The 27095-nt window shown below is 53.1% G+C and overlaps 2 protein-coding genes across 5 annotated transcripts; one reads left to right on the top strand and one right to left on the bottom strand.

The window, feature by feature from the left end:
* Window positions 1–1378: 1378 nt before the first annotated feature.
* On the bottom strand, window positions 1379–14106 carry MATN4 (matrilin 4). Of its 3 annotated transcripts, none has more exons than XM_072735751.1 (11): window positions 13769–14106; window positions 11464–11577; window positions 10175–10744; window positions 9301–9423; window positions 6967–7089; window positions 6745–6867; window positions 6529–6651; window positions 4738–5151; window positions 4483–4635; window positions 1818–1924; window positions 1379–1734 (listed from the first exon to the last, which is right to left on the bottom strand). In XM_072735751.1, the coding sequence occupies exons 2-11, from the start codon at window positions 11540–11542 to the stop codon at window positions 1675–1677; spliced, it is 1875 nt and encodes a 624-aa protein (XP_072591852.1). In that variant the 5' UTR covers window positions 11543–11577; window positions 13769–14106; the 3' UTR covers window positions 1379–1674. The 3 variants fall into 3 exon arrangements, with proteins under 3 accessions (XP_072591852.1, XP_072591850.1, XP_072591851.1); XM_072735749.1 differs by having other exon boundaries at window positions 11464–11546; window positions 13769–14054; XM_072735750.1 differs by lacking the exon at window positions 6967–7089 and having other exon boundaries at window positions 11464–11546; window positions 13769–14054.
* A 520-nt stretch (window positions 14107–14626) lies between these two features.
* RBPJL (recombination signal binding protein for immunoglobulin kappa J region like) lies at window positions 14627–25192 on the top strand. 2 transcript variants are annotated; one of them, XR_011996891.1, is made up of 10 exons: window positions 14627–15230; window positions 16577–16647; window positions 16818–16933; window positions 17224–17398; window positions 19281–19418; window positions 19805–19914; window positions 20209–20361; window positions 21030–21222; window positions 21342–21445; window positions 21542–25192. XR_011996891.1 is itself a non-coding variant. In XM_025998729.2 (10 exons), exons 1-10 carry the CDS (start codon window positions 14836–14838, stop codon window positions 21813–21815), a joined length of 1692 nt encoding a protein of 563 aa, XP_025854514.2. In that variant the 5' UTR covers window positions 14627–14835; the 3' UTR covers window positions 21816–25192. The 2 variants fall into 2 exon arrangements, 1 of the variants encoding a protein (XP_025854514.2); XM_025998729.2 differs by having other exon boundaries at window positions 21067–21222.
* The last annotated feature ends 1903 nt before the right edge of the window (window positions 25193–27095 follow it).

Genomic DNA, 27095 nt, shown 5'->3' with positions numbered 1-27095 from the left:
TTTCTCAATTATATTTCTCCCTCTTGTATCCTAGCAAGGTGCCAGGTGTAGTACAGGTCTGCTCTGAGGTCAGTCTGTGAGGCTTCAGGCCTGTACATGTAGGCAGAATAATGGCCTCCCCAAAGATGTCCACATTCTAGTCTCTGGAACATGTGTATATGTCACCTGACATGGCAAAGGGATTTTGCAGCTGTGATGAAGTTAGAGCTTGAGATGGGGAGATTAGTGTAGTTTATCTGGGTCAGAGCAATATAGTCACAAGGATCCTTGTAAAATGGAGACAGGAGAGTCAGAGAAGGAGCTGTTACACCAGAAGCAGAGGTGAAGGTGACACAAGGTCACAAACCAAGGAAATCAAGTAGCCTCTAGAAGCTGGAAAAGGTAAGAAAACAGAAGCTTTCAGAAGAAATGCCACCCTACCAGCCCGTTTTAGACTTCTGATCTCCAGAACTATAAGGTAATAAATTTGTGTCGTGTAAAGCCACTGAATTTGTGGTAATTTGTCACAGTGGCCATAGGAAACTAGTATACCCTGGTTCTGCCTCTTACCAGTTCTGTGACTTTGGGAAACTTGCTTAATCCCTCTATGCCTCAATTTCCTCCCTGTAAAATGGGGATGATAAAGGCGATAACTCCTACCTCATCAAGTTGTCTGAGGATAAAATGAAAACACCTGCAAATCACTTAGAATAATGCCCAAGACTAAATATCCTAGCTATTAGTATAGATTAATAGCTACCATTCATTGAGGGCCTAATATGTACCAGGCACAACGTCAGGTGCCTTGGAATAACTTCCTCCATTCTCACCATCACATCTGGGGGTAACAATCTTAATCCCCATTTTACAGATAAGGAAACAAACCCAGAGTAATTGGCCACAGTTTGGAGGGCTGGATTATTTTAATCTTAGTTTCTTACATGCGCTTGGGAAATAGCATGCTTTGTGCTCCTGGCTGATAGACCGTTGGTTTGGGTTTTTTTTTAGGGGGAGGGGGTGCAGAGAGCGGGTCACAGCCTGAGTGGAAGCTCTGGCCACAAGTCCTGGCTCACACCTCCTCTTCTTCCTTCGTAGTACAGGCGGGAGATACAACCCAAGCGAAACACATCTATCCGCTGGGGGATGGAGGGGCGCAGACTTGCTCAAACCCCGAGGGTTCGCGCTGAGCCCCCTCCCTTCCCGCAGCCCGCATAAGGAGCCGTCTGTTCGCGGCTGAATAAACAAGTGGGGGAAGCAGCACCCGGCCCCCTGCCCCCCGGCCCGACCCCCGCACAATGCGCCTTTCTCCGAGGAGACGCCGCCCGGCGCCGTCGGAGCGCGCGGAGTCTGGCCTCCCCTCCCCCTGGCGGCACAGCAAGACCCACAAACCGATCCGGTGGAAACCAAAAAAAAAATTTTTTTTAAGAAAAAGAAAACAAAAAGGAAATCCAACAAAGAACTGAGCGCAGCACACAGCGAGGGCGTGCGGACCTCGCGCGCCCCTCCGTCTCCTGCAATCGGCTTCTCGTCCAGGCGAGGCCAGCTCGAGCGCAGCGCTGGGAGCCCGCCAGCGCCCCCCCTCGACAGCCCAAGGCCCCGGGGCCCCGGGGCTGCCCGGCCCTGGCGCCCCGACGGCGCACGCAGGGCACAGTCCGCGGGGCCGCGCCCCCGCCCGGCTCCGGCCCCCGGCGGCCCTCACTCCTGGGTGGCCAGTTGGTTCTCCAGATCCTCCAGGCGCGCCGTCAGCTGGGCCAGTGAGCGGTTAAGGAAGCCGCTGAGGGTCTCGGGGGTCCTCCACCTCCCCTCCAGCCCGGGCCCCCGACCCGCAAAAGGATATGGCTCTGGGTCAGCTTCTCGAGCGCCCCCAGCGTGCGGCCCTGGAACTCCACGAGGCTTTCGCATTCGCACAGGCTCCGAAGCTCTGTACCCGCGCCGATGCCCTCCTCTGCCAGGCCGGCACAGAGAGTCGGGGGAATGAGAATCTGCAGGGGGATGAGCCGGCCCTGGCAAGGCCCCCCCATACACCCCCACCCGCCTGTGGCTGAGTATGTGGGCTTCGGATTCAAACAGACCTGGGATCAATACCAGCTAGACGGCTGTGAGATCCTGCAAGGCCCCCTCGACCTTTCTAACCCCGAGTTTCCTTGTCCGTAAAAATGGATACAATGAGAAAACCTATTCACTGGATGGTGCTGAGAATTCTATGAGGGGTGTGTGTGTGTACATCTTGGAGGCGTATTTACCAAACCTTAATATGCATTGAAATCACCAGATCTTATTAAAATATAGATTCTGATTCTGAATGGTGAAGGAGCTGGGGCCCCACATTTCTAACAAGCTACCGGGTGATGCTGATGCTGCGTCTGTGGACCACACTTTGTAGCAAGAGTCCAAATGACAGCAGCACTCTCCAAATGAAACTTCGTGCAGTGATGGGAATGTTCTGTTTCTGGTCTGTCCAGTGGCATAGCCACAAGCCACATGCAGCTATTTGACATTTGAAACCTGGCTAGTGTGATTAAGGAGCTAAAATTTTTAACTTTTTAAGGCAATTTAAATTAAGTGGGCACATGTAACTAGTAACTGCCTTATTAAAGAGGGAATATCTAGTGTACTGCCTAGCTCAGCTATACACTTTATTGTATATTTCAATTAGACCAGCAATTCTCAAAGTGTGGTGCCTGGACCAGCACTGTTAGTATCACCTAGAAAGTTATCAGAAATGCAGATTATCAGACTCTACCTCAGACCTACTGACTCAGAAACTCTGGGGTTGGAGGCCAGCAATTGGTGTCTTAACAAACCATCCAGGTGAATCTGATGCATACGAATGTTTAAAAACCACTAATCCAAAGAAACAAACAAAAAAAACCACCAATCCAAGTCTGTCTCCACACATTTCAACATTTCTGAAATCAAAATATGTGCCTTACAATTAAATTTGTTTCTTAGCAGTACATAAAATAATGGAGAATCTTACAATAAATGGTATTGTAGATTTCACCAAATTTTGTAAACATCTGTCCTTTTTAATATGACAGCTCAATGCCTGGTGCTTGGCCTTCACAAAAGAGTTGCTCTTATGATTTAAGAGTGATTTCTTAGTCTAATTGGACCTTAGTAAATTGTTGTATGATATGTGTCATCAATGGTATCAATAACAGTCCTAACTTGACACCTGGGGTGACCCAGGGCAGAGAAGGGGAAAGAACTGCCCAAGGTCATTTGGCCAATTGGTGAAGAGCCTCAACCACAGTTTTCTCTTAGAATTTTAGAGAAATCTGCAAGTGTGCAAGCATGGGCAGCCAACACCCTCCCCTGTTACAGAAGAGGGAACTTATGGTAGAGGTGGAGGTTAAATGACTTGCCCAAAGTCACACTGTGGGGAATGTAAGAGGACAGGAAGGGCCCTGAAAGAGCAGCTAATCCAGTGCCTCTACAATACCCTATCAGAATTAGACTGGAGAGAGAGAGAGAGAGAGAGAGAGAGAAGTAGGTAGGTGTATATGTGTGTATATGCAGCACATACATACACGTGTATACACATGTATGTGTCTATACATATATATTTATGTTAATAAAACTACTTTTTAAACTAGATTCTCTAGGCCAGCCCAGCCCTAGCTCTGGACAGGGTCTGGTAATGTGAAAGAGTCACATCTCTGGCCTGGGTTAGAGTCTAAAGACTCTGTGGTAGGGATCCCTGGGTGGCGCAGCGGTTTAGCGCCTGCCTTTGGCCCAGGGCATGATCCTGGAGACCTGAGATCGAATCCCACGTCGGACTCCCGGTGCATGGAGCCTGCTTCTCCCTCTGCCTATGTCTCTGCCTCTCTCTCTCTCTCTCTCTCTGTGACTATCATAAATAAATAAAAGATTTAAAAAAAAAAAAAGACTCTGTGGTAAAAATTACCCCCGAGAAGTTCCCTATATGACCTATAAAGTACAGTACATGAGGTTTGAAGCCTGCTTCTCTTTCACAGATAGAGTTGTTCCTTTTTCCTCACCTGAGCACCAGATGAAGTAGATGGATTGAATTTATGGGCAATATTGTCCAAAAAAATACATGTCTTTGCATACTTGCCCCTTACCAGGTCTGTATAGTTGAATTCCAACAAGTTAAAGGAATATATGATGTGACTCTGCTAACAAGGAATCTGACATGCTCTTGAAAAAGTTTCCTCAAATTACTGTGAACACCCACTAATTTCAGGGGCAGGTAGCCAGCCTGGTCTAGTGCTTAACTTCCATGAACATCCTCAGAAACCACCTCAGGGTCCTGTTCAATTACGAAATCTGATTCATTAGGTCTGGAAAGCTCTAGAAATGCTGCAGTTCTAACATGACAACCCTGCCACTGGTCCACGGACTACTACTTGTTACTTGGGGTAACAAGGCTCTGTCTAGGGAGTCCAACCCCAAGCTATAGCTCTTCCAAGCGGATAGGGTTGAAAAGGAGGGGGAAAGATCGGAGGCTGGGCACTGAGCGAAGTTGGACGTGCTCACCGGGGCAGATACTGCCTCTGAGGTTCTCCAGCAGGTGCGTCATGGTGCCAAAGTCGGGGGAGTAGGACACGTGCAGCTCCGCGGGCTCGGAGGCGATTTGGCGCAGCTCCTCCTCCACCGCCTTGCCCACGCCCACGGCGTACATGACGATGCCTACCGGGGCGAAGGACACGGGGCGTCACAGGCCTCAGGAAAGACCCCCCACCCCCCACGCCCAACCCAACCCCTGGCCGGTGCATCCCGCACCAAGCCCACCTTCCTCCTTGGCGCGCCTTGCCCACACCGAAATGTCATCCTGGGAGCGGCCGTCTGTGAAGACCAGGCCCACGCGAGGCACATTGAGGGCGCGGGGCCGTGCGCCCTGCGCCTCGGAGAAGCTATGCTCCACCATGTGGCGCAGCGCCAGCCCTGTCATGGTCCCACGCTCCATGTATTCCACGGCCAGGACCGCCTGCTTGACCTCGGCCGCGGTGCCGTAGCGGCCCAGCGGGAACTCGGTGCGCACGCGGCTCGAGAACTGCACCAGTCCCACGCGCGTGCCCTCGGGGGACACGTCCAGGAAGTCCACGATCTGGTTCACAAAGCGCTTCACCAGCTCGAAATTCTGCGGGCGCACGCTCTTGGAGCCGTCGACGAGCAGAACCAGGTCCACGTGGCCTTCCCGGCACCCTACAGGGAGGAGAGCTTGGGCTGGGGCCAGATCCTGGCCTGGCAGCAGCCATCCACCTGCCTGCTCATTCACAAACACTTATCATATAACATGTGAGTGCTTCCTGTGCCAGGCACTGTACTAAATAATAATTATGGTAATCATGATACATAAATAAAACATTATAACAATAATAAATTTATGAACACTAATATATATTGAAAATATATGCTGTTAATATATAAACAATCACAATAATAAACAAAAACAAAAACATAATTCCTTGACAGCGTACCATGTGCCAGATACTGGGCTAGGGCTAGGTGCTTTATACATTTTCTCTCAATCCTCCCAATAATCATGGGTATTATCCCCACTTAATATAACCTTATGTTCTGAAGGATAAAGTAATTTGCTCCAGACTCCATAGCCAGTAGTGGCTGAGCAGGATTTGAAGCCAGATCTGTCTGACCCCAGAATCCATGCTCCTAAATCACTCTACAATGTTACCTCCTCTGTTCTGAATCAGGGACTTGGCTAGGCCCTGAAGGAGGTTTAACAATAAATGAACACAATTCTGATCCTAAGGAAATCAGGACAGAACAGAGCAGTCAGACATGCCATATGCCACAGCCAAAGAAGGTGCTAGAATAGAGGGGCATATAGGGAGCCCAAGGTAAGAATAAGTCACTCTTCCTGGAGTTGAGGAGGAAGGTTGCAAAGAGGTGGTAACATTTGATTTGTCCTTCCAAGAGTGAGCAGGAGTTCCCCAAGGTGGGAAGGGACAGGCTGGATGGTGGGAGGAGCACATGCAGAGAGGCACGAAAGCTGGGAGCTGTCAGCACGCTCTGGAAAGAGCCGACCAATATGGCTAAAATGTTCAAGTGTGCTAGGGAACCTGCTGACCGGGTTGGCTGAGATGAGGTGAGGTGGTGGTTTCAACATTTTGACCACATCCCACAGTAACAATAACAACAATAATATAATATGACACACTTTGTATGGTCGCATATAATTAAGTTTCATTAAATAACACTCTTTCCACAGGCAGTAAGCTCTATTTTCTCCTTTAAAAAAAAACTAATTTGATTTCATTACCCACTAATGTGGCTGCACTCACCATCTAAAAAATTCACGGGTAACGCATCTGAACTCAGGGGTAGGCACTGGCAAGCCCAGAAGACTCTCGAGCAAGGGAGAAATAAGATCAAATGTGTACTTTTGATGTTAACCGTGGCAGCAGGGTAGAGGATCGAGGGGAAAAAGATGGAGGCAGGACCTGGCACGCCCTCCGCCCCCCACCCCCCATCACCAGCACCCACACATTCACAGCACAGCCTTGGGCCATGGCAAGGGCAGAATCAAGGATGCGGAGAACCCTCCCACCCATCACTCACGGTTGCAGCTTTTGCCATCTGCCTGGAGTTGCTGGCCCTCAGGGCATAGGCAGCGGTAAGAGAGGCCCTCACTCACACACTGGAACTCACAACCATGGTCTACACCATTGCAAAGGTCCCGGGCTTAACGGAGAGATAAATCAGGATGAGTCAAGGTGGACTCTGCCAGCCAAGATCCCTTGCCCCTCTGCACAAACACAGGAGACCCCTCCTCACCCTGACAGCTCCTCCCATCCGGCAGCAAGTCGTGGCCCTCTCTGCAGTGGCACCGTGGCCCACCAAAGGTGCTGACACACTCATGCTGGCAGCTGTGGTTCCCAAAGCCGCAGTGGTCAATGGCTGGTGGGAAGGAAGAGAGAGAGCAAGTGTCACTTCCAATTGGAGCCATTGGGGATGGCTGGAGCACCGTCCAGGGTGCTAGTGGTGGGGCCTGCTCACCCCTGCAGCTTCTCTGGTCCTGCTGGAGTACAAAGCCAGCTCGGCAGCGACAGAAATAGGAGCCTGGGGAGCTGATGCAGTGGTGCTCACAGCCATGGGTCCCTCCAGTGCACAGGTCAATGGCTGAGGAAGAGGTGAGGTCAGCATATGCCCTGGGGCTGCACTCCTCAGCCCAGACAGAACAATCCTCTGAGGAGCTTTTTACAAATACCTATGCCTGGGCCCAAACCCTCAAGAGCCTGACTTAATTAGTCTGTGGTTCATACACAGGCATCTCTATAAGCACAGGCCTCCTTCCTAGTGGGCCAGTTGTTCCTCCCTGCTACCATTCAAGGCCCAGCTACACCCCAACATGCCTGTTACTAAGCCACGCATAAGAACAAGAACCCGGGCAGCCCGGGGGGCTCAGCAGTTTAGCACCACCTTCAGCCCAGGGCATGATCCTGGAGACACAGGATCAAGTCCCACGCTGGGCTCCCTGCATGGAGCCTGCTTCTCCCTCTGCCTGTGTCTCTGCCTCTCTCTCTCTCCTCTCTGTGTATTCTCATGAATAAATAAATAAAACCTTTAAAAAAAAAAAAAAAGAACCCACAATTGTAGAAGACAGGGCCCCTGCCCTCAAGTTGATCACTGACTTCAGAGGAGGGCCAGGCTCTGCCGCTCTACTCACTGAGCCTCCATTTCCTCATCTGCAAAATGGGAATATAATGGAGGAGTGCAATCACTATTTACAACTTCCTTCTAGGGAGGACAAACTATTGCCAGCTGAGTATCTTGATGGTTTAGATGTGCAAAGATGACCCCAGAGCTGAGCTGGAAAATAGGGACTGGAGAGATGTAGATTGCCCTGCACACAAAAAAGTGAGAATTTGGGGTTCCTAGAAAAGATATGGAAATAGAGAGAGAAAGAACAGGAGAGATAGTGTGAGCATGAGTACTTGTGTGGGCTGAGGTTACCAGTGAAAAATCACCTGTAATGCGGTGACAGAGGACTTCAGGGATCAAGGATGTCTAATACTTAATTATTAATATTAGGTGTTTCTTTTGTGTGTTTGTTTGACTTTAGTAGATGTAACACACACCTCTGTCCACCCCCCATCTTTAGTAAAATGGACATATGCACGACTTACGTATGCACACATCTGCCCTTGTGTGCACAAGTGTGCAAACCAAGGAAGACGCTGATTTACATGCATAGAACAAGAACAGCATGTGTGGGCTGAGAAATTAATCGAGGAGCCATAAATTGAATGAATTCAGCAGAAGCTCAGAGTGAGGGGTGACCATAGAATGTAAGCACTTAGGGAATTCCCAGAGATGTTACGGATAGATTCAAATGTTCACAGGTCATTGCATGAGGCTTCAAGCCAGCCTTTTCTAAGTTCCAGAAACAAAAGGACCCCAGCCAACATGCGCATTATTGGGAACACAAGACTTCATTTCCCCAGTTGTCGTGAGATTGAGAGATGATGTATGTAAAGCTTCAAGTGCATTGTCTAATGTTACATCGGCACTCCGCGAATGGTAGCTGCAGTCATGGTCAAAGGAGTAGACACACATACACACAAAAAAGCAAATCCCAATTGTATAAGGAAGATATAATGTGCCATACCCTTTCAGAAGACAAAAATGAAGAACCAGGTCTTGAAGCATTTGCAGGTGCAGAGAGAACCAGCAAGGGCAGCCCAGAAAGAGCTGAGATGCAGAAGCAGAAAGGAGCAGTGTATATGGAGGGTGGGGTGGGGTATGGAGACCCTAACTGGAGACCCCAACAGTGAGTGCCTACGTAACAGAAACAGTAGGAAGATCTGCATGTGAGAATTCACGAACAAGTTTGGGAGGCATATTGGGGCCATGTAGGAGACATGCCTGAAATAAATGAGAGAACATTGCAGATAGCACACTTACTGTGAGGTCAAGACTTCACCAAGGAATTGTGTAACCCCAGGCAATACCCTCCCTCAGACCCATAGAATAAGGCGCTGAACTTTTACTTCCTTTTTTTTTTCTTTTTAAACTTTTACTTCCAGGGATCCCTGGGTGGCACAGCGGTTTGGCGCCTGCCTTTGGCCCAGGGCGCGATCCTGGAGACCTGGGATTGAATCCCACATCGGGCTCCCGGTGCATGGAGCCTGCTTCTCCCTCTGCCTGTGTCTCTGCCTCTCTCTCTCTCTCTTTGACTATCATAAATAAATAAAAATAAAAAAAATAAAAATAAATAAATAAACTTTTACTTCCAAAGGCCCTTCCAGACTCATTGGTCTGATGCTGGGGCAATGGGGAGCCACAGAAGGCTCAGGAGCAGTGAGACTGTAGGGCAGGGGCAGCTCTCACCCAAACAGCTCTTGTTATCTTCAGCTAGCTGGTAGCCAGGATTGCAGGCACAGCGGAACGTGCCTGGGGTGCTGACACATTGGTGCTGGCAGCCGTGTCCCCCCTCAGCACACAAGTCCTTTCCTGAGAACACACAACAGTAGAATCAGCAAGGGACAGATGGGCAGAAACCTCCAACAAGAAAAAGCTGGGTGGGGTCAGAGACAGGCACCAACCAAGCTCAAGTACAGCTTTAGATGGGACAAGACTCATTTGAGAGGGCCAATCCAGATACGGGGGCTTAGGGAAAGAACAGGGCCTGAGCAGCCCCTTTGAATAGGCTCAGAAGGGGTCTCCGGGCTAGATGCGTCAATGGGATAGGGCAGGACTGCACAGGGGTAAGGTGGGGGCGGCGGGGGGGAAGAGGTACTAAATCAAGGTGGGTGAAATAATTCAAGGTGCGACTAGCACAGACCCTCAGCATTGTGGGAGGGACTAAAATGAGAGTGGGCGGAGCCATGCCCATGTGGGCGGAGCCATGCCCATGTGGGCGGGGCATGCCCTGCGGAGGGAGGGGTGCGATTGCTCGAAGCTTTGAAAGGAGGTGCTCCCTGTGTTGAGGGGCACTTTTGAGTTTGGCCTGTGGTAAGCCACACAGCTCATCCGGGGGAGCAGGCCCGCTAAATGTTGCTCCTCGCGCGCGAAACCTAGCAAAAGTGGGCGGAGCTGGAAGTTGACCCAGCAGCCCAGCGCCGCTCCACTAACTACCCGGTGGGCGGGGCTAGCGCTACAGTGGGCGGAGCCTCGGGGGAGGTGGGGTCGGCATTGACGTGGCGGGAGGGGCCTGCAGGCGGCTGGGGGGTGCGCGCCTCGCTCCGGCGCTCCCCTAACTCACCACACAGCCGCCCCCGGAACTGCTGGCCAAACTCCTGGATGAGATTGAAGGACTCAACGAGGAAGACGTGCTCGTCCAGCGGGGGAGACGCCATGGCGCGCAGGGAGCCCACGTCGGCGCGCTGCACCCCCACGGCGTAGATCTCGATGCCGCGGGCGCGCGCCTGCGCCGCCACCTCAGCCACGCGGTCCTGGGGCCGCCCATCCGTCACGATGACAGCGACGCGCGGCACGCGGGCCTCCGGAGGGCGCGCGCCCTCGGCCACGCTGAAGGCCACGTTCATGGCGTACTGGATCGCCAGCCCGGTCATGGTGCCCTGAGCTAGCGGCACCAGCGCGCGGATGGCGCGCTCCATATCCTCTCGGCGGGAGAAGGCGCCGAGCGGGAAGACGCTCTGCACCTGACTCGAGTACTGGATCACGCCGACGCGCGTGGCATTGGGCCCCACGTCCAGGCCGCGGAGGAGGCCCACCAGGAACTGCCGCATGGTCTCGAACTCAAAGGGGCGCACGCTGCGCGAGCTGTCAATCACGAACACCAAATCCAGGGGCCCCGTCCGACACCTGGGACCTACGAGGAGATAGATCGAGGAAGGGCTTTCCGAGGTCCGCAAAACCTCATCTTGGAGGAGACCCCCAGGGAGACCCAGGGCGAAATGATGCTATCCTGGCGTTAACAGCGGCTAGCGCAGAAGCAACCTAGCAAACGAGAATTAGATACGTTCGCCCATCCAGCATTCGCTAAGGGCCTGAGCCAGATTTCCCTAATTCTCTACCCTGCAGCTCTTAGGGCTCTCCCGAAGAGGCATTCTCCATCCGGAGGGGGTGGGGGGTGGGCGAAGGGGTATGGTAAACTCGACTGTCTATAGCGACCAGGCCCGCAACATAAATGAATGAGCTGTTTGGGCTAGGCTGGCGGACTCGCGTATCCCTCCTCCAGCCAAGCGTTGCCACGCAGCCATGTGGACCCCAAGTTAATAGATCCTTGGTTTTTTTCAAGAGAAGTTTCAAATCGGGATTTGTATGTGAAGTCTCCTGATTTTTCAATGAACTGTTAAAAATTAAACACCAAGCGGGCAGTTTTGCATGAGCCCAACGTTGTTACCTCTAAGCCACATCCCACAGGAAAGGAAATTGAGTAACAGAGAGGTGAAACTGTGAACTAGAACCCAGCCCCTTCATGATTTCAGAGCCTTTGCTTTTTCTCTCCTCAGCAGACCTAGCTGGATGCAAACTGGCAATCAGCTTTTGCTCCCTTTCCCCTATTGGTGAGGGCTGAGCCCCGCTCACCTGCAAACTGGGACAGGGTTTCCCAGGGCTGGAGGAGAAACAGCAACACGGGCAGTGGTGAGCACAGAAGGCCCCTCATGGCGCTTGGGGGACAGAGGACAGAAGTGTCAGAGCCTGGAGGGTGCAAGGAAAATAGCAAAGCAATAGTATTTACAGGACTCTTATTCTGGGAAATACAAGGAATTCTACTTTGCAGAATTGCAGAATAGTTAATAAATAGAAAAGTTTTTTTTTAAATATGACATTTGAAAAGAAAGGCTCCCCTGAAAGAAAAAAAACAAAATGAATGAAAAGGGGGGAAAGAAGCCTTTATAAATACCAAGCGCAGTGTTAAATGCTTTTCATGCACTGGGATATTTAATCCTCTGCAATTCTATGAGACTAAGACTGTCATTGTTCCCATTGTAGAGATGAGGAAACAGGCTCAGAAAAGGTAGGCTGTGGTACCCAAAGTCGCCTGGCAAGAAAGTGGCTGGCCAAGATACAATCCTATGCTTAAGTGGTTCCAAAGACCAGCGGCGCGTTCCCCCCCCCCCCCCCCTCCGGGATAATCTCTGCAGACGCAAGCCAGTCATTCCCCACCTCGACCCTCCCCTCCTCACACGGGGCGCTTCTGTGGGGCTGTCCTTCCTGCACGTACACACTCAGACATGCACCGCCCAGCCGCCTGCCGCCGGGGAGAGCCGCGCCCTCTCGCGGGGTTGGGGGGCCGAGGACGCGCAGCACGTTGGCCAAAACCCACCGCCCAAGTTTGGCGCCTCCACTTCCCTCCTGCTCTCAGGAGAAGCCGCCAGAGGGCGTCCTCCTGGGTCTGGCTGCGTTGGTTCGGTAGCCGTGGGAAGCCCACATCTGCCTAGCAGGTGCCCCTGCCCAGAGCAAACAGTGGCCGGGAGCCCCGAGGCCTTGGAGATAAGCCCGGGGCAGGATATATCCCGCGCAAGGGCCTAGGAGCAGGGGCGCGCAGCGATCGGGGGACGGCTGCATCGGATGCGCTCGGAAGGCGGTGAGTGAGGCCGGAGTGCGGCCATGGACCCTGTCCGCGCAACAGGTGAGCGCTCACTCTTCCACCGCCCTTGGCGACGCCCCTTGATAATCCCAAAGGCTTCCCGTGTACAGATGGGAAAATTGAGGTCCAGGAAGGTTGCCCGCCCAGCTGCGAAGGAACTTGCGACTAGAACCCGGGACTCCTGGCTCCGCTTCTTCCTTTGGGGCTGCCTGGCTGCCTAGCAACCTGGCTCCTAGGAGTCACTAAGCCTCTTTTCCTTACATTCACTCCCACTGCTCCGTACCCCGCCCCCCACCAAGCTGCGTTAGCCATTTTTCTGTTGCTCGTTTCCTGGCGGAGGGGACCAGCTGCCCAAACCCAACCGCAGCCCCTCTACCCCCTCCCCCAATTCCGTGAATGGGCCTATTCTGAGCAAGGTCGGGTGCCTGCAGCTCACTCACTCCAGGCGGCCTTTCCATCCTCTCCGCCTTCGCCTTTCAGGCTTGGTAGAACAAAAATCCCTCTGGCAGGGCCAGTGGTGGGAGGGAGGTTTCCTAAGCCAGATGTGCCAGCTGCTGCTGGAAACGGGAGGGCGCAGAATGCCTTCCCTAGCGTGGGCCAGAGGCAGGGCCAGCACCTCTGGAGGGACATGGGGGTAAAGACACAAGGAGCCTTTGCCACCTCCCATTCTTTCCCACCTGCCCAAGCCTCTGGGCCCCCAAATCCTGATTACAATTACCCCGATCCTGCTCTTGGCCTGAGCCAGCCTCTGGCCTGGCACCCCACCCCCCACCCCAGGAATCCTAGAAAGTCAAAATACCAACTGCCTCAAAGTCCATCACCTTCCCAACCCCCTCATTCTATGGAGGTACAGACGAGGTCCAGAGAGTAGCCTCTGGCCCAGGGTCACACAGCACAGCAACGTGGTGACAGGTCTGACCCTAGAACACCGAGCTCCTCTGAGGGGTTAATCCTAAATTTACAAAGATTTGGAAAGGGTGGAGAGGCTGGGCTCCAAAGGGAAGAGAGGTCGGAGAATAACTCCTCAAGAGTTGGCCAAAGAATAAACACCGTGGGGATGTTCCTGGCGGTCCCTCGAGGGAGGAGATTAAGGGGAAAGTCCGCCTCCCCCCCCCCACCCCGTGGTGGCCTCGTTGGTGGGGGCTCAACTTGGAAAGGACCCCACAGCAGGGAAGAAGGGCACCGCAGGTCAGATGGGGGCACCGTTAGTGGCTCAGTGGCGGTTACAGACGGTCGCCTGATCACCCTGACGCCTGCTCCCCCGCAGACCCCTCAGCGCCCCCAGGCCCTTTGACTCACCTGAGCCTGCCCGACAGCTCAGAGGCGCGGCCGCAGAGCGGAGCCGACGGGCGGAGCCTCCCCGGCAATTGGACCAGGTAACGGCGCAGGCACCGTGCCCAAGCCGGGGACTGCCAGGCGGCTGGAGCGAGCGGAGGCGGCGGCCGCATTTAACCCGGGGCCCGCAGTGGGGCGGGGGGGCGCGGGCTGCGACCCCTCCCACCGGGCAGGGAGCGATCCCCTTTCCTCGGAGGGCTGGGGCGGGGCCAGCGCGGCGCCCCTGCTCCTGCCACCCCGGGAGCCGGCGGCGCGAGCGGCGGGGCCGGAATTCGGCTCCCGGCGGGAGGCTGGGCGGCTCCGCTCTCCGCCGGAATGTGCCCGAAGCCTCCGAGGCTCTTCCCTGAGTAGAGAGCCCCAAGGGGCGGAGCGGGGCCTGGCTCCGACGGCTGCTGCCTGGCCCCGCTTCCGAGGGCGCGGCCGGGCTCCTGCCCTGCAGGAGTGAGGAGAGGCCCTGGGCTCTGGTCCTGCGCAAAGGGTGAAGGGTTCAGAGGGGCCGCCGCAGGGTTCACGGCTCCCCGGGCCCCACCCGGTGGTCCCTCAAATCTCTGCCCTCCCGGACGCCTCCACCTGATCTCTGCGATTGCTCAAGTCTTGGGCCCCCCTACCACCCTTGCTCCTCAAAAATTACCAAGCCCCTAGACTCTGGTCCACTCCCCTGATTATGGGGGCCCTGTAATCAACTGAAGGAAAGCTACGACAGTAACAGGTCCCTTCTCTTGGGAGAAAAGGGGTTAGGAGGGCTGATTGACCCCAGAAGGGCTCAAATGTTCCCCCACCCAGGATCCTAGGGACACTGTTTGGAGGCGCTTGCATGTTTGCAGGCTTCTGAGGGCAGGCAAGAGAGCACTCTGGTTTAGGGGGTGCAGCAAAACTCCTCTCCCCAGCATCAAGATGTCACTGGGGTGGGCCCCCTCAAATTGCAAGGAAACCAAGTACCCTCACAGGATGCTATCTCCATCCCAAGGCCAGCACAAGTGTGGCTTTTGTGCCGCTGGGGCCTCTCCCCAGTGCTTCAGGCTGCAGTGGGCATGGCGCCAGACCTGCGGAGTAGTGCCTGGGTGGTCCCAGTGGGCTCCGTGCAGGCCTCATTGAGTACCAGGCAGCCTAAATATTTAACCCACGACTTACACCCAAATCCTCTCTCTTGCCTAACATTCCCGCTCCCTGACCTGGAGGGGGGCAGAACTAAATTAGCCCCTTCCCCCCATTCCTTTCATTCAACCTGCTTGCTGGGCTCCATGCCACCTCTCCCCTTAACAATCACTGCTGCCCAGCGTCGGCCTGCCCCCATTCCCAGGTCCTCCCCAGAGCTCGTCCCTGTTCTGAGGGAAGGCGTGCGCCAGTGCCTGAGGCAACAGTGTGAGCAGACGGTGCGGATCCTGCATGCCAAAGTGGCCCAGAAATCATATGGAAATGAGAAGCGGTAGGTGCCTCAGCGGCCTTTCCAAATGGGCACCTTTCCACTCTCTGCTTGCTTCCGGGTTCAGTGCCTTTTAGGACCCTGCCCTGAGCTGCCACTCTGGTCTATATGGAACCTCCCTGTGAATCTATAGTCCCCATTCACTCACTCATTCACGCATTCATTCCTTCTTTCATTCAACAACTACTTACTGGGTGTTTATCAGGTGCCAGGCTTGTCTGGGTTGTGCTGAGCCCTGGACACACAGCGCCAGAAGACACATGCTCTCAAGGCATCTTCACTGTAGTGTGGAAGAGACAGGCAACAAACTCCCCACAAATCAGTATGCAGGAGCCTTCCAGCTTGAAGAGCTAGTAGAGTCATAGAACAGCATCATGGAGCAGAAACTGAGGTAGAGGCACTCTAGCTAGAAAGGTCAACACAATGGACAGGCCTTTTAAGTGGGTGACATTTATTCTGAGACTTGAATGTGAAAGAGAAGCCAGACAAGAGAAAATCCAGGAGACGTGTGTTCCAATTAGAAAGAAAAGAAAAGGGACACCTGGGTGGCTCAGCAGTTGAGCATCTGCTTTTGGCTCAGGGCATGATCCTGGAGTCCCGGGATCAAGTCCCACATCAGGCTCCCTGCATGGAGCCTACTTCTCCCTCTGCCCGTGTCTCTGCCTCTCTGTGTGTCTCTCATGAATAAATAAAATCTTAAAAAAAAAAAAAAAGGAAAGAAAGACAGAAAAAAAAAAAAAAAAAGAAAGAAAGAAGAAAAGAAAAAATGCACACACCTTGAGGCTGTACCGGCTTGGCCTGTTCTGGTACCAAAGAAGTCAGTGGGGCTGGAATTAGGAAAGGAGAGAGATGTTGCAGGAAATAAAGTTGAAGAGGTAAGCAGAGGCCCATCATGTGAGGACTTTCAGTTTAAACCACTGGAGGATTTTAGGAAAACAGGTAACATGATTGATGCATGCTTTAAAAGAAAAGACAGTGTGACTGCTTTGTGCAAAGTAGGTGGAAGAGGGTGGGGAGTGGAAGCATCCGGAGCCTGGGAAGGCTGATGCTGTGGTCCAGGCAAAAATGATGGCAGTTGGGACTAACGTGGAGGTGGTAAGAGACTGGTGGGTTTTGGATGTGTTTTGAATGTGGAGAAGAAGGACTGACTACAGGGGTTGAGTGAAGCGAATGATAGAACGTTTAGAGGTTAATGGGGTCCACAGTCTTGGAGAAGCCTGGGCAGGGCGGTGGGAAAGGCGGAGGAGCAATCAAAGATCCTGCCCCATTTATGCTGCCTTTGAGATATCCACAGCCGGCCAAGTGGAGATGGACGTGCGAGTCCAGCGCTTGCTTGCATGTCTCCGCAGATTCTTCTGTCCCCCGCCCTGTGTCTACCTCGCAGGTCCCGGATGGAGGGTGAAGCCAGTGCAGGGCCAAGGTGAGGGTGGACTGCTGGGCTGCCGGGCGCCTCCTGTTGCCGGGGGACCGACGGCGCACTGGGGCCCGGGAGCCGGGCGGGTCGCAGGCGCGGTCTAGCCGCGCCCCCTGGCGGCGACAACTCGGTTTGCCTGCACCTGACTCCGAGAGCGCGCTCGCGTCCCTTTCCAGGCCACCAGGCAGGGGAAACCGGGCCCACGGTCTGCGGTTACATGGGACTGGACGGTGCGTCCGGCAGCGCCGCCGAGACGCAGAAGTTGAATTTTGAAGAGCAGCCGGATTCCAGGGTGAGAGCGCACGGGACAGGGTCCGACTCCCGCTCCCATCCTTGCCCCTCCCCGGGCGAGGAGGGCTCATTTACACACACACACACACACACACACACACACGCACGCGCGCACGCACCATCCCCGCAGAAGCCAAGAGATAGAAAGGCGGGAGCGCCGGGCTTCTGCCTCGAGGGTAAGCCCGGGAGCTGGGATCGCGCTGCTTCATGTCACGTCTGATGGGGCAGACGTCAGAGAACTGGTGGCGGAGGGTGGGAGCGAGACGACCCCCGTGCCTGTTCACCCCGCAGGAATTCGGGTGCGCCAAGACCCTGTACATCTCGGACGCAGACAAGAGGAAGCACTTCCGGCTGGTGCTACGGCTGGTGCATCGAGGGGGCCGGGAGCTGGGCACCTTCCACAGCCGCCTCATCAAGGTCATCTCGAAGCCCTCGCAGAAGAAGCAGTCCCTGAAAAACACGGACCGTGAGCCGGGCGGGGCGGGGCGGGGCGGGGCGGGGCGGGGCGGGGCCGCCAGGCCGAGCTGGGGAGGGCGGAGGCTTCGACAGGACGGGTGGGGCCGGAGTGCGAGAGGTGGAGCCTGAGCCGAGAGAGGGGCGGGGTCTGGGTGAGCGGGGAGGGGGGCGGAGTCTGGGGCGGGGTCCGAGGTCCCAGACCCAGCAGAGAGGAAAGGGCCCCCCACCCCCGACACCAGACCCTGGGGGAGGGATCGGGAGGGGGCGTCCAGAGCAGACAAAAATGACTGGCAGGTGCTGTGCTAAAGACAGATTCAAAGTGACAATTAAAAAAAAAAAGTGACAATAAAAGGGCAGAGGACATCTAGTCAAAAAAAATCCCTATTCAGTACCTGATGTAGGCCTGGCTTTATGCGAGATGCTGGATCCCTGTAAAATAAGGAAGAATGTCTGTTTTGGAGGAACCCACAGCCTAGCAGGGGAGAGAGACACACATCGCTTATCCAAGAGACAGTCTGAAATAAGTACTGCCCTGGGTGCCAAGGGACAAATCTCAGGACTAGGGGTTTTGAGGATGAGGGACAGGGCCTGAATAACAATGATACCACCACTACCCTCGCAGGGAGATGGGGGAAGACACAGGGGAAGGTGGAGCTTTCCCGGCAGACATTAGCACGAATCATCCTATATGATGTTCATGTCCCTCTGAAGTAGGTACTGTCAATGTTCCTATGTCAGGAATGAGGAAAACGTGGTCTAGAACATTCATCCATTCATTTAATGAAATATTTGGGTCTATCACCATCCAGGTGACTTGGCTCAGATTGTTCAGCTAGGAAGACACCCAGAGACCCAAATTTGAACTTGAGTCAGTGTGACTCCAGAGCCCAGCTCCTACCCCTATATCATATTTACTTTCTGCCTGTTAAAAGCCCCATAGAACGTCTCAGACCCAGGCAGTGCTCTGTCTGGCCCTTGATATCAGGTAAGTGGTATCGTGTGATGGTTAGGAGCACAGATTCTGGAGCCAGGTGGCCTGAGTTTGAATCCTGGCTCTGCCACTTGCTAGCTGTGCAATGTGGAACAAGTTGCTCTCTTAAATAGAGATAATATCTACCCCAGAGCACTGTTGAGAGAATCAAATGAGCTAATTAAGACATATAAAGCATTTAAAACCATACCTAACACACAACAAACATTAGCTATCGTCATTATCCAGTGGATGAGAACTTGGACTAAGTATAAATTGAGCACGTACAGTATGCCTAGCACCTGGAGGGGACAGAGGGAGATGACCCAGTGCTTGCTCCCCGGGTGGTCAAAACTCCGTCAGAAAACAAAACCACAGCTCTGAGTATGTATGATAAACTGGAAGAGGCCAGTGTCAAGCCCTAGAAATTTCACACCGCTGTTTCACACGGCATGGTCTTTGTTTATGCAGCTCCCTAAGCAACTCCTACCTACTTCCTGCTCCCCAGCTGAGAGTATAACCTCCTCCAGGAAGCCCTCCTTCACCCAGCCCTTACCACATCATTTTGAAAATGTATATTTATGTCCCTCCTCTCCAAGACTGCAAACTCCTTCAGAGCAAAACTGGGTCTAATTCACTCTTTGGTCCCCAGTACCCAGCACAGTTCCTGCCTAAAGGGAGGCATTTAGTGAATAGTTGGTAATATAATTTGTCGATCCGAAGGGTACCCAAGCAGCAAAAAGGAACAGGCAAAAGTGCAAAAGCAGAACTACAGCAGGTGCTAGGTAAATGACCATGAAATAGGCCCAGTGTGTCTAGGCCAGTGAGCATATAAGGCGACTGACCCAGGGGACAGAGGACCTGAGATTGTCTGGCAAGTACAAGGAGCCAGCCTGGGTGCTGATTTCTTCTCCCCTCACAGTGTGTATATCCTCGGGCTCAAAGGTCTCCCTCTTCAACCGCCTGCGCTCCCAGACTGTCTCCACGCGCTACCTGTCTGTGGAGGATGGGGCCTTCGTGGCCAGCGCGCGCCAGTGGGCTGCCTTCACACTCCACCTGGGTAACCAGAGCAGCAGGCCTGGGGCTGGGCGCTTCACATGCATTAATTCATTTCATCTTCACTATAACCTCTCAAGAAGAATAAACTTTGCCCACGGAATTGAGGCTTGCCAAAAGTCCTAGTGAACCTGCAACTAGTCTAAGCCATTCTGGCGCCAATGTCCAACCCTTTCCCCTCATCACAGACCCCACCCCAGGAGCAAACATTTTTCAAGGACCCCTCGAGGATGAGAACTTTCAGCCTCAGCTGTCTCCCTGCAAGCCGACCCTACCCACAAGACCCATATGTGATGCAGGGTGGGGCCAGAGGCAAGGAGGGCAGGGTTTGGGGCAGAAGCTTGGAACCCCTGAAACTTTCCTTCCTTCTCTTCCCTCTTTTTACTCCAGCTGATGAACACTGTTCCCAGGGGGACTTCCCGCCTCGAGAGGGCTATGTACGCTATGGCTCCCTGGTGCAACTTGTCTGCACTGTCACAGGCATCACATTACCTCCAATGGTATGAGAAGGGAGGGCATATCTGGGGGGGAGGGGGATCCCTACAGACCCATGCAGAAGGTATGATCCACAAGAGCAGGACTGGAGGGTGAGGGCCCAAGTCATGAAGACACCTGTTCTCATTCTGGATACTTAGGATTCTGGATGGAGGTAAAGGGTTGGTGAGGGGCGGGGGGCATGGAAGGAACCTGCCAGTGCCCACATGGCTATTGGATAGCTGAAAGTTGGCTGGGAACACAGCTTCTGGCCCCCCAGGCACCTGGCTGCCGAGCTTCCTACCACCTTTCTGTTGTAGATCATCCGCAAAGTAGCCAAACAGTGCGCACTCCTCGACGTGGATGAGCCCATCTCCCAATTGCACAAGTGTGCATTCCAGTTTCCTGGTGATTCTCCTGGAGGGGTTGGCACTTACTTATGTCTCGCTACAGACAAGGTGGTGCAGTTCCAGGTGAGGGGTAGAGAGTATTGGCATCAAGCATCCTAGAAAGTCAGAACACAGAGAACATAGATCATAAGATCCCTATTATCATCATCATCATAATGGCTGCTGCTTACTGAGCAATACTGCTTTCCATGCAGTATTCGAATTGTAGACTATCAGGACCCACGGATGAAGAAAAAATAGTAATATTATTGAGCCATGCTTCTTCCCAAAGGGTATTAGAGTCCTAGAATGTTGTGAGATAAGACTATAAAATGAAAGTAAAAATAGTAATAAGTAGTAGTATTGAGTATTATTGTGTAAAGAGCATTAGAACCATAAAATAGTAAGCAATAGAATTGTAGAATGTGGAAAATTATTATTATTATTATATAACTCCAAAAAGAATTTTGTCATAGAATGTTGAGATAAAATCATAATATGTAGAAAATAACATTATTATTGAGCAATATTCCCTCCCAAAGAATTTTAAAATAGTAGAAGAGAATTGCACACTGCTAAAAAATAGAAGTCTAGAATCCTAATAGGCCTTTAGAAACCAGCTGGTTCAGTGAATGTACTTACCTCTGGGAACTTAAGGGTCTTGTCCAAGCTCACAGGACAGGTAAAGCTTGGAGCCTAGGAGGGAACCCCAGAATGCAGAAAGAAGCTCAGGCTCTGTGCTGGCTCCCCAGTGCTGGGGGGCCACCATCCCCTCGGGTCTCCTCCCAGGCCTCTCCCTGCCCCAAGGAGTCGAACAGGGCTCTGCTCAACGACAGCTCTTGCTGGACCATCATCGGCACAGAGTCAGTGGAGTTCTCCTTCAGCACCAGCCTGGCGTGGACCCGGGAACCAGTCACTCCGGTGCCCCTCATCAGCACCCTGGAGGTGAATCTGGGCACTAGTGGACGCAGGCCGGTGGGGATCTGACTGGGGGAGGGGTGCTCAGAACAGGGGCCAGGAGAACCTAGGCTCTCTGCCACGGCACCTGCTCCCTCCTCCCCTAGCTGAGCGGTGGGGGCGACGTGGCCACGCTGGAGCTTCACGGTGAGAACTTCCACGCGGGGCTCAAGGTGTGGTTTGGGGACGTGGAGGCCGAAACCATGTACAGGTATAGGGGGCGCCTCTCTTGGGCCGCGGGGGCGTGGGGACGGGGCAGGTACCTGTCATCGGTGTCACCGCAGCCCTAACCTCGACGCCACCCCAGGAGCCCCCGGTCCCTGGTGTGCGTGGTACCCGACATAGCCGCCTTCGGCAGCGACTGGCGCTGGCTGCGCACCCCCATCACGGTACCCGTGAGCCTGGTGCGCGCCGACGGCCTCTTCTACCCCAGCGCCTTCTCCTTCACCTACACCCCGGAGTACAGCGCGCGGCCCGCCCCCCCCGGAGCCCTCGAGCCCGCCACGGACGCCGACGCGCTCCTCGAGAGCATCCACCACGAGTTCACGCGCACCAACTTCCACCTCTTTATCCAAACTTAGCTCCGCCCGCGCCTGGCCCGGAGCCGGTTTTGGGGGTCCCAGGCCCTGCCCCCCTGCCCCTTTGCTGTGAAGACCAAAGCTTGGATGGGGGAAAGCTGTCGCCATAGAAACTGTCACCGACTCATCTTTATATACCCAAGAAGACACGACCTGAGTGATGCTATGATGCCTGTGTCCAGACACGAGTGTGACTCTCCCTGTGTTTGTCCAACTCACTCTTCAAGCAATCAGTACCAGTCAGTCAACCTGTACCAGTCTCTCTCTCCCCCAGTAACTTTGCATGTCGCCCTACATGTGTGTGCTTATCCCTCCAACTGTGTCTCTCTCTGCTTCTCCCTGTGTCTCACTAAGATTTCACACTCCTAAGAAGGAGTCAAGTCTGGGGTATTTACCCCCTGTGCAGTTATGTCTCCTCTTGAAGAAAAGACACATAGTGCTCCACCGACTGCTCCACCCAGGCATGGAGCATGGGCTCCTGAGACGTGCTCTGGAGCATCCTGTCCTACATGGAGTACTAGATCTGACCTGGAATGCCAACTTCTACATAGAGCACCAGGTCCTGCTTAAAGGACTGTCACCTGGAGCATCAGGTGCCATCTGGAACACTAGCTACTGCTTGGAGACTTGGGTTCCACTTGAAGCAATAGGTCCCTCTTAGGGCACCAGGTCTCACCTGGAGTCCTGGGCTCCCCTAGAACACCAAATCCCACCTGGCGCAGGGGGTCCACTGGATCCCAGTGGAAGCACTGAGTCCCTCCTGCGGTGGGGTTCCACCCTGGAACCTGCCCCTCCTTGTACTCCCAGTGGCTGGAGCCAGGCATAGTAGTGTGTACATAGTACATAGGCCTGTGTTTACTCTCTGGCCTACAGCTTTGGTGCCTAAAGGAGTAGTCAGGTCTTGCCATCTTAACTGTCCACCCAGGCACTTCTCTTGCAGGCCCACCAGGATGTGGACCTGAAGATCAGGGATTCCTCTGTCATGCCAAGGCAGAGTCTGATCTGAATGACCCACCTCCCCAAGGAGTGGGGTGCTCAGTGTACTTCCCCCCACGCTCACACATACAGAAGAAGGGACTTCAAGTCTGATGGAACAGAGAGCCTGCCTTTTTTACCCTTTCTGGAGAAGGAATGGGGTTCAGAAGCAGCTAGCATCTCTGAATGCCTGGCCCTGCCCTGGGGCCCACCTGTTGGCTCTGGGGATGTTACCCTACTAGCTATGCTCCCAATCCAAGTAAAGATACACCCCAGGCCCAGGGGCAAACGCAGGATACAAAACAGTACAATTCTGGGTGGAACTCCTGGTGATAACCCAGCTGGGAAAGGAGCTGCTCTGTATGGGGCCCTGGAGACCAAATCACAGTCTGCCTTGATCAACCTGCCCATCCTCTCTCAAGTCTGTGCTTTATACAGAAGCAGAAAAATCAGGCAGGGTCATGGCTCAGGCTGTTGAAACTAAGGATATAGGTGCCAGTGACCCTGTACCAGTCCCCATGGTGCCCCATGGGGAGAACTGAACTGAAATGTGGGTTCAGGGCTCTCACCCCTCTTGGCCCTTGAATTCTGAGCAAGGGCTCATTTCCCGAGGGGAGAAAGTGGCCTTTTGCTATGGAAACTTCCCAAAGTCATAGTGAAGCTCTGTCATCTACCATCAGCAGGTGGAAATCCACTATGGCAGGGAAGGAGAAGCTTGTTCAAGGGCCCTCATGGCCCCTGAGAGCTCTTCCTGGCTGAGGAATACAGGGAACAAGTTGAATGGGAAATGTCCCCTACATGAGTGTCCACCTCACAAGAGTTTGCTTTCACAGTCCCATGAGGCTGTTGAAGCAGGAAGCCACTTGTAGGAGAATGAGTTTCACAGCACACCATGCGGGGCATTGGGGCACAAGGGCCCACTCAGCCCTGCCCTCAAGGACTTCCTCTGCCACTTCACAAGGCAGGAGTCCTGGAAGCCAAGATCCTAGGTTGGCCTGAAAGCCCAGGCCCAGCCATGCAGCTCTGTCTCCTTATGCACTCCCCTCAGGGCACCACAGGGCCCTGAGTCCCACCTGTGCACCCACACAGAAGTCTGTGACCTCAAAGCTCTACCCCTGGCTCCACCCCTGGGACTCTTCTGAGTTCCAGCAGCTGTACTGTGCTTAGAGGTCTTCCTAGCACACAACCTGAATCCATCTGACATGCAGTCCCCACCCTCTTCAGCCTTCGCAGCAACCCACCTTCTATCTCCTTCTCTCACACCTCCTAGGCCTAAGGACTCCACCTCTCCACTTGCCTTCAGTGCTAGAATAGGCTTCCTTCTTTCATTTCCCTTCACCTACTGCCCTATTCTCCAAATCCAGCTCAAATGTCACCTCTTCCAAGATTTTCCCAGGGCAGAACCAGCTACATACTTTATGGGGCCCAGTGCAAAACAAAAAGGTATAGGAAAAAAAAGAAAGAAGGAAGGAAAATAAAAATGTATGGTGCTTTTAAAAAAAATACTAAGAATTTCAAGACAGTGACACCAGGTCATAAAGTCAAGGCAGGCTTTTCTAAGTACAGAGCCTTGAGTGCACAATTCACATGCTCTGGTCCTACCCTGTGTTCCCTAGAACTTCACTGGGACCACGTCACCACCCACCCTGTATCAAAGGGCCTCATGTACACGTCGATTGTCCCCTCTAGACTGTGAGCTCATGGGGAAAGAGGCTCATGGCTGTGTACTAGAGGGCGCCTTAGCATAGCTTGAACTTTGAGGCTCAATAAATACCAAATGCCAAGCATTGCACTGGCAATTTGGATATTTGCAGGTGCAAAGTGAAACCAGCAGGTGGCACTGTTTCCTGCCCAAGAGTTAAGTTTTCAAGTGTTTGTTGTTAAAAGAATTGTTAAGTTTTAAAAGACAATCTTAACATTTTCACACTGTCAGGATCAGAACCCCGGGGTTGAGAGTCATTGCTCTAGTCTATATTTCCTCGTCATTGGACAGACAGGGAAACAGGCTCAGAGAAAGGGCCCACGAAGCTCCAAGAGCAGGTTGACCGCAGAGCCTAATTTAAGTCCTATGTTCCTCATGCTAAGTCTGGGACTCGGGTTCTCAGAGTGCCAATAAAGTCCAAATCTCTGTTCTAAAATCTCCAAGCCGACCAGCTCTCACGTTGCCTGAGGTTCCACCATAAACAAGCTCTTCTACAGGCTTAAGCTTTGACCTTTGGGTTTCTCTTCTGTTTCTTTTAAGTGGGGTTTCCTCAAAGAGAAATTGTTATAACTGCAGTGTGGATAGAATTCTCAGACACCCTCCTCCCCAGCGCAAGGTTGTAGACTGCTGAGGGCACAGACCGTGAAGACGAGGGAGGGAGGAAATAGCTTTAAGGGGAATAAAACCAATAAGATAGCATCCACTAAGGTCTGTAAGAGTCATCCCTGACCATACTCGGGGGGGGTGGGGGGGTGGGGGGGGTGGGGGGGGGAAGCCCTCCAGTCAGGCTCGGCTCTCTTCCCAACCCCAGGGGGCAAAGTCAGGCGGGGCAGGGGTGACACAATAATGCCTTTAAGTGGTAAACACCTGCCCCAGCTGGCTGCTAGCCCTAGAGGCAGGCAAGGCCTAGGGGAAGGCAGAGATTTGTGACCAAGTGCTTTATGGATTCAGCTGGATTACAGAGTGCCGAAGTGGAGCCCACTCTGCAGAGCTCATCCCACAAGCCCCCATCTGGTTCAAAACATCCTCCTCTGCAACCCGGGCTGGTGTCTGAAGGTGTGCCCATCAGCGCCTTAGCAAGGCGAGGGGTGTCCTGGGCTTGGCTGATATATATACATCAGGGCAAAATCAGCCAAGCCCACGATATTGCGCTCCCCTCCATATCATGGATGGGGAAGCTGATGATCTGCAGGAGGCAAGTGACCTTCCTGTTTTCGTTTTCTATGTTTTGTCACAAACTACCAGAAACAGAGCAGGTTAAAATAACACCAGTTTCTTGTCTCACGGTTTCCATGGATCAGGAGTCCAGCACAGCTTTGCTGGGTCTTCTTCTGCTAAGGGCCTCCTACAGCCGTAATCAAGGTGCAAGCCAGGGGTGGCACGACAGTCTGTCTGAGGCAAAGGGTCCCATTCCAAGCTCACAGTTGTTGGCAAAATTCATGTCCTTGTAGCTGTAGAACTCGTGGAAGCTTGCTTCTTCAAGGCCAACAGGAGAGCACCTCTCTTCTTACCAGGAAGATTCCAAACCCTCTTGTTAGTGCTTTTAACTGATTAAGCTTGGCCCACCCTGGGTAATCTCCCTTTTCATTAACTCAAAAATCAACTAGTTTGGGACCTCAGTTACATCTACAAAACCCTTTCGCCTTTCCTGTCTAATATACCTAATCATAGAAGTGGCATCCATCATGTTTATAGGTCCTGCCCATATTCAAAGGGAAGGGATATACAGGTGTCTACAACAAGGGGCAGAAATCTTGAGGGTCATCTTAGAATTCTGACTATCCCACCCCCCAAAACTACACAGCAGATTACTGACAACAGGGAATCTATTTGGCCTATAGGCCTCCCCATTGCCCGACACAGGGGTCCACGCTTCTCCTGCTTCAGAGAAATGGCAAGATTGTGAACAAAATTGCTCATTATTGTCTAAAATCCACTTTGCATCCTGTGCCCAATTCTCAGAAAAAATACTATACCAAGTTGCACTCAGAGTTAGTGCTCTAGGTAAATTAAGCCCTGTCCATAGTTGACCAGCAACCAGGCTATATATAGCCTGGTCTACTAAGATGGTATCTAATGGGTCTTGCCTCCTGAAGGCATTCCTGCCCTCCTGTGGTCTCCTTTCACGATGAATGGGGCTGACCTGTGTACCAATAGGATATTTTGTGGAAGTGACAGTGTGTGACCTGAGGTTTGGCCGTAAAAGGCCTTGTAACTTCCACCTGGCTGTCTTGGATAACTCTCTGGGAAAAGCTGGTGGCTGTGTAATGAGGACATAAAATCAGCCCTGAGGGGCCCCATGGCAAGCAAGGACCTGGGGCCTCCTGTCATCAGCCTGCACCAACTTGCCAGGCATGTAAGTGAACCACCTCGGAAGTGGATCTTCCAGCCCAGCCACTGGTCAACATTTTGATTACAACTTTATGAGATCCCAGAACCCCCTGGCTCAGCTGCTCCCAAATTCCTGATCTCCAGAAACTCTGAGATAGTGGTCATAAGACCCTAAATTGGGGGGTAACTTTGCACAGCGATGGGTAATAAAGGGGCCTTCTGGAGCTAATACCTATCCCAAAAGATGGCACTGATGATGACAATGAAGTGCCTTT

Source organism: Vulpes vulpes, chromosome 14 (assembly GCF_048418805.1).
Source record: "Vulpes vulpes isolate BD-2025 chromosome 14, VulVul3, whole genome shotgun sequence".
Lineage (NCBI taxonomy): Eukaryota > Metazoa > Chordata > Mammalia > Carnivora > Canidae > Vulpes > Vulpes vulpes.
The sequence above is the reverse complement of the archived record's forward strand: the minus strand, read 5'-3'. Positions and strand labels throughout refer to the sequence as shown.

What these genes read in the sequence shown, in the direction of transcription:
- MATN4 (XM_072735749.1), bottom strand. Translation starts at nt 13,917, where the DNA reads ATGCGGCCGCCGCCTCCGCTCGCTCCAGCCGCCTGGCAGTCCCCGGCT. An exon ending in GTTCCGGGGGCGGCTGTGTG is followed by an intron (nt 9,424 to 10,174) that starts GTGAGTTAGGGG and finishes GTGTGTTCTCAG; the next exon opens with GAAAGGACTTGTGTGCTGAG. An exon ending in AAGGCGCGCCAAGGAGGAAG is followed by an intron (nt 4,636 to 4,737) that starts GTGGGCTTGGTG and finishes TCGCCCCGGTAG; the next exon opens with GCATCGTCATGTACGCCGTG.
- RBPJL (XM_025998729.2), top strand. Translation starts at nt 14,836, where the DNA reads ATGGCGCCAGACCTGCGGAGTAGTGCCTGGGTGGTCCCAGTGGGCTCC. An exon ending in GTCCCTGAAAAACACGGACC is followed by an intron (nt 17,399 to 19,280) that starts GTGAGCCGGGCG and finishes CTCCCCTCACAG; the next exon opens with TGTGTATATCCTCGGGCTCA. An exon ending in GAGGCCGAAACCATGTACAG is followed by an intron (nt 21,446 to 21,541) that starts GTATAGGGGGCG and finishes ACGCCACCCCAG; the next exon opens with GAGCCCCCGGTCCCTGGTGT.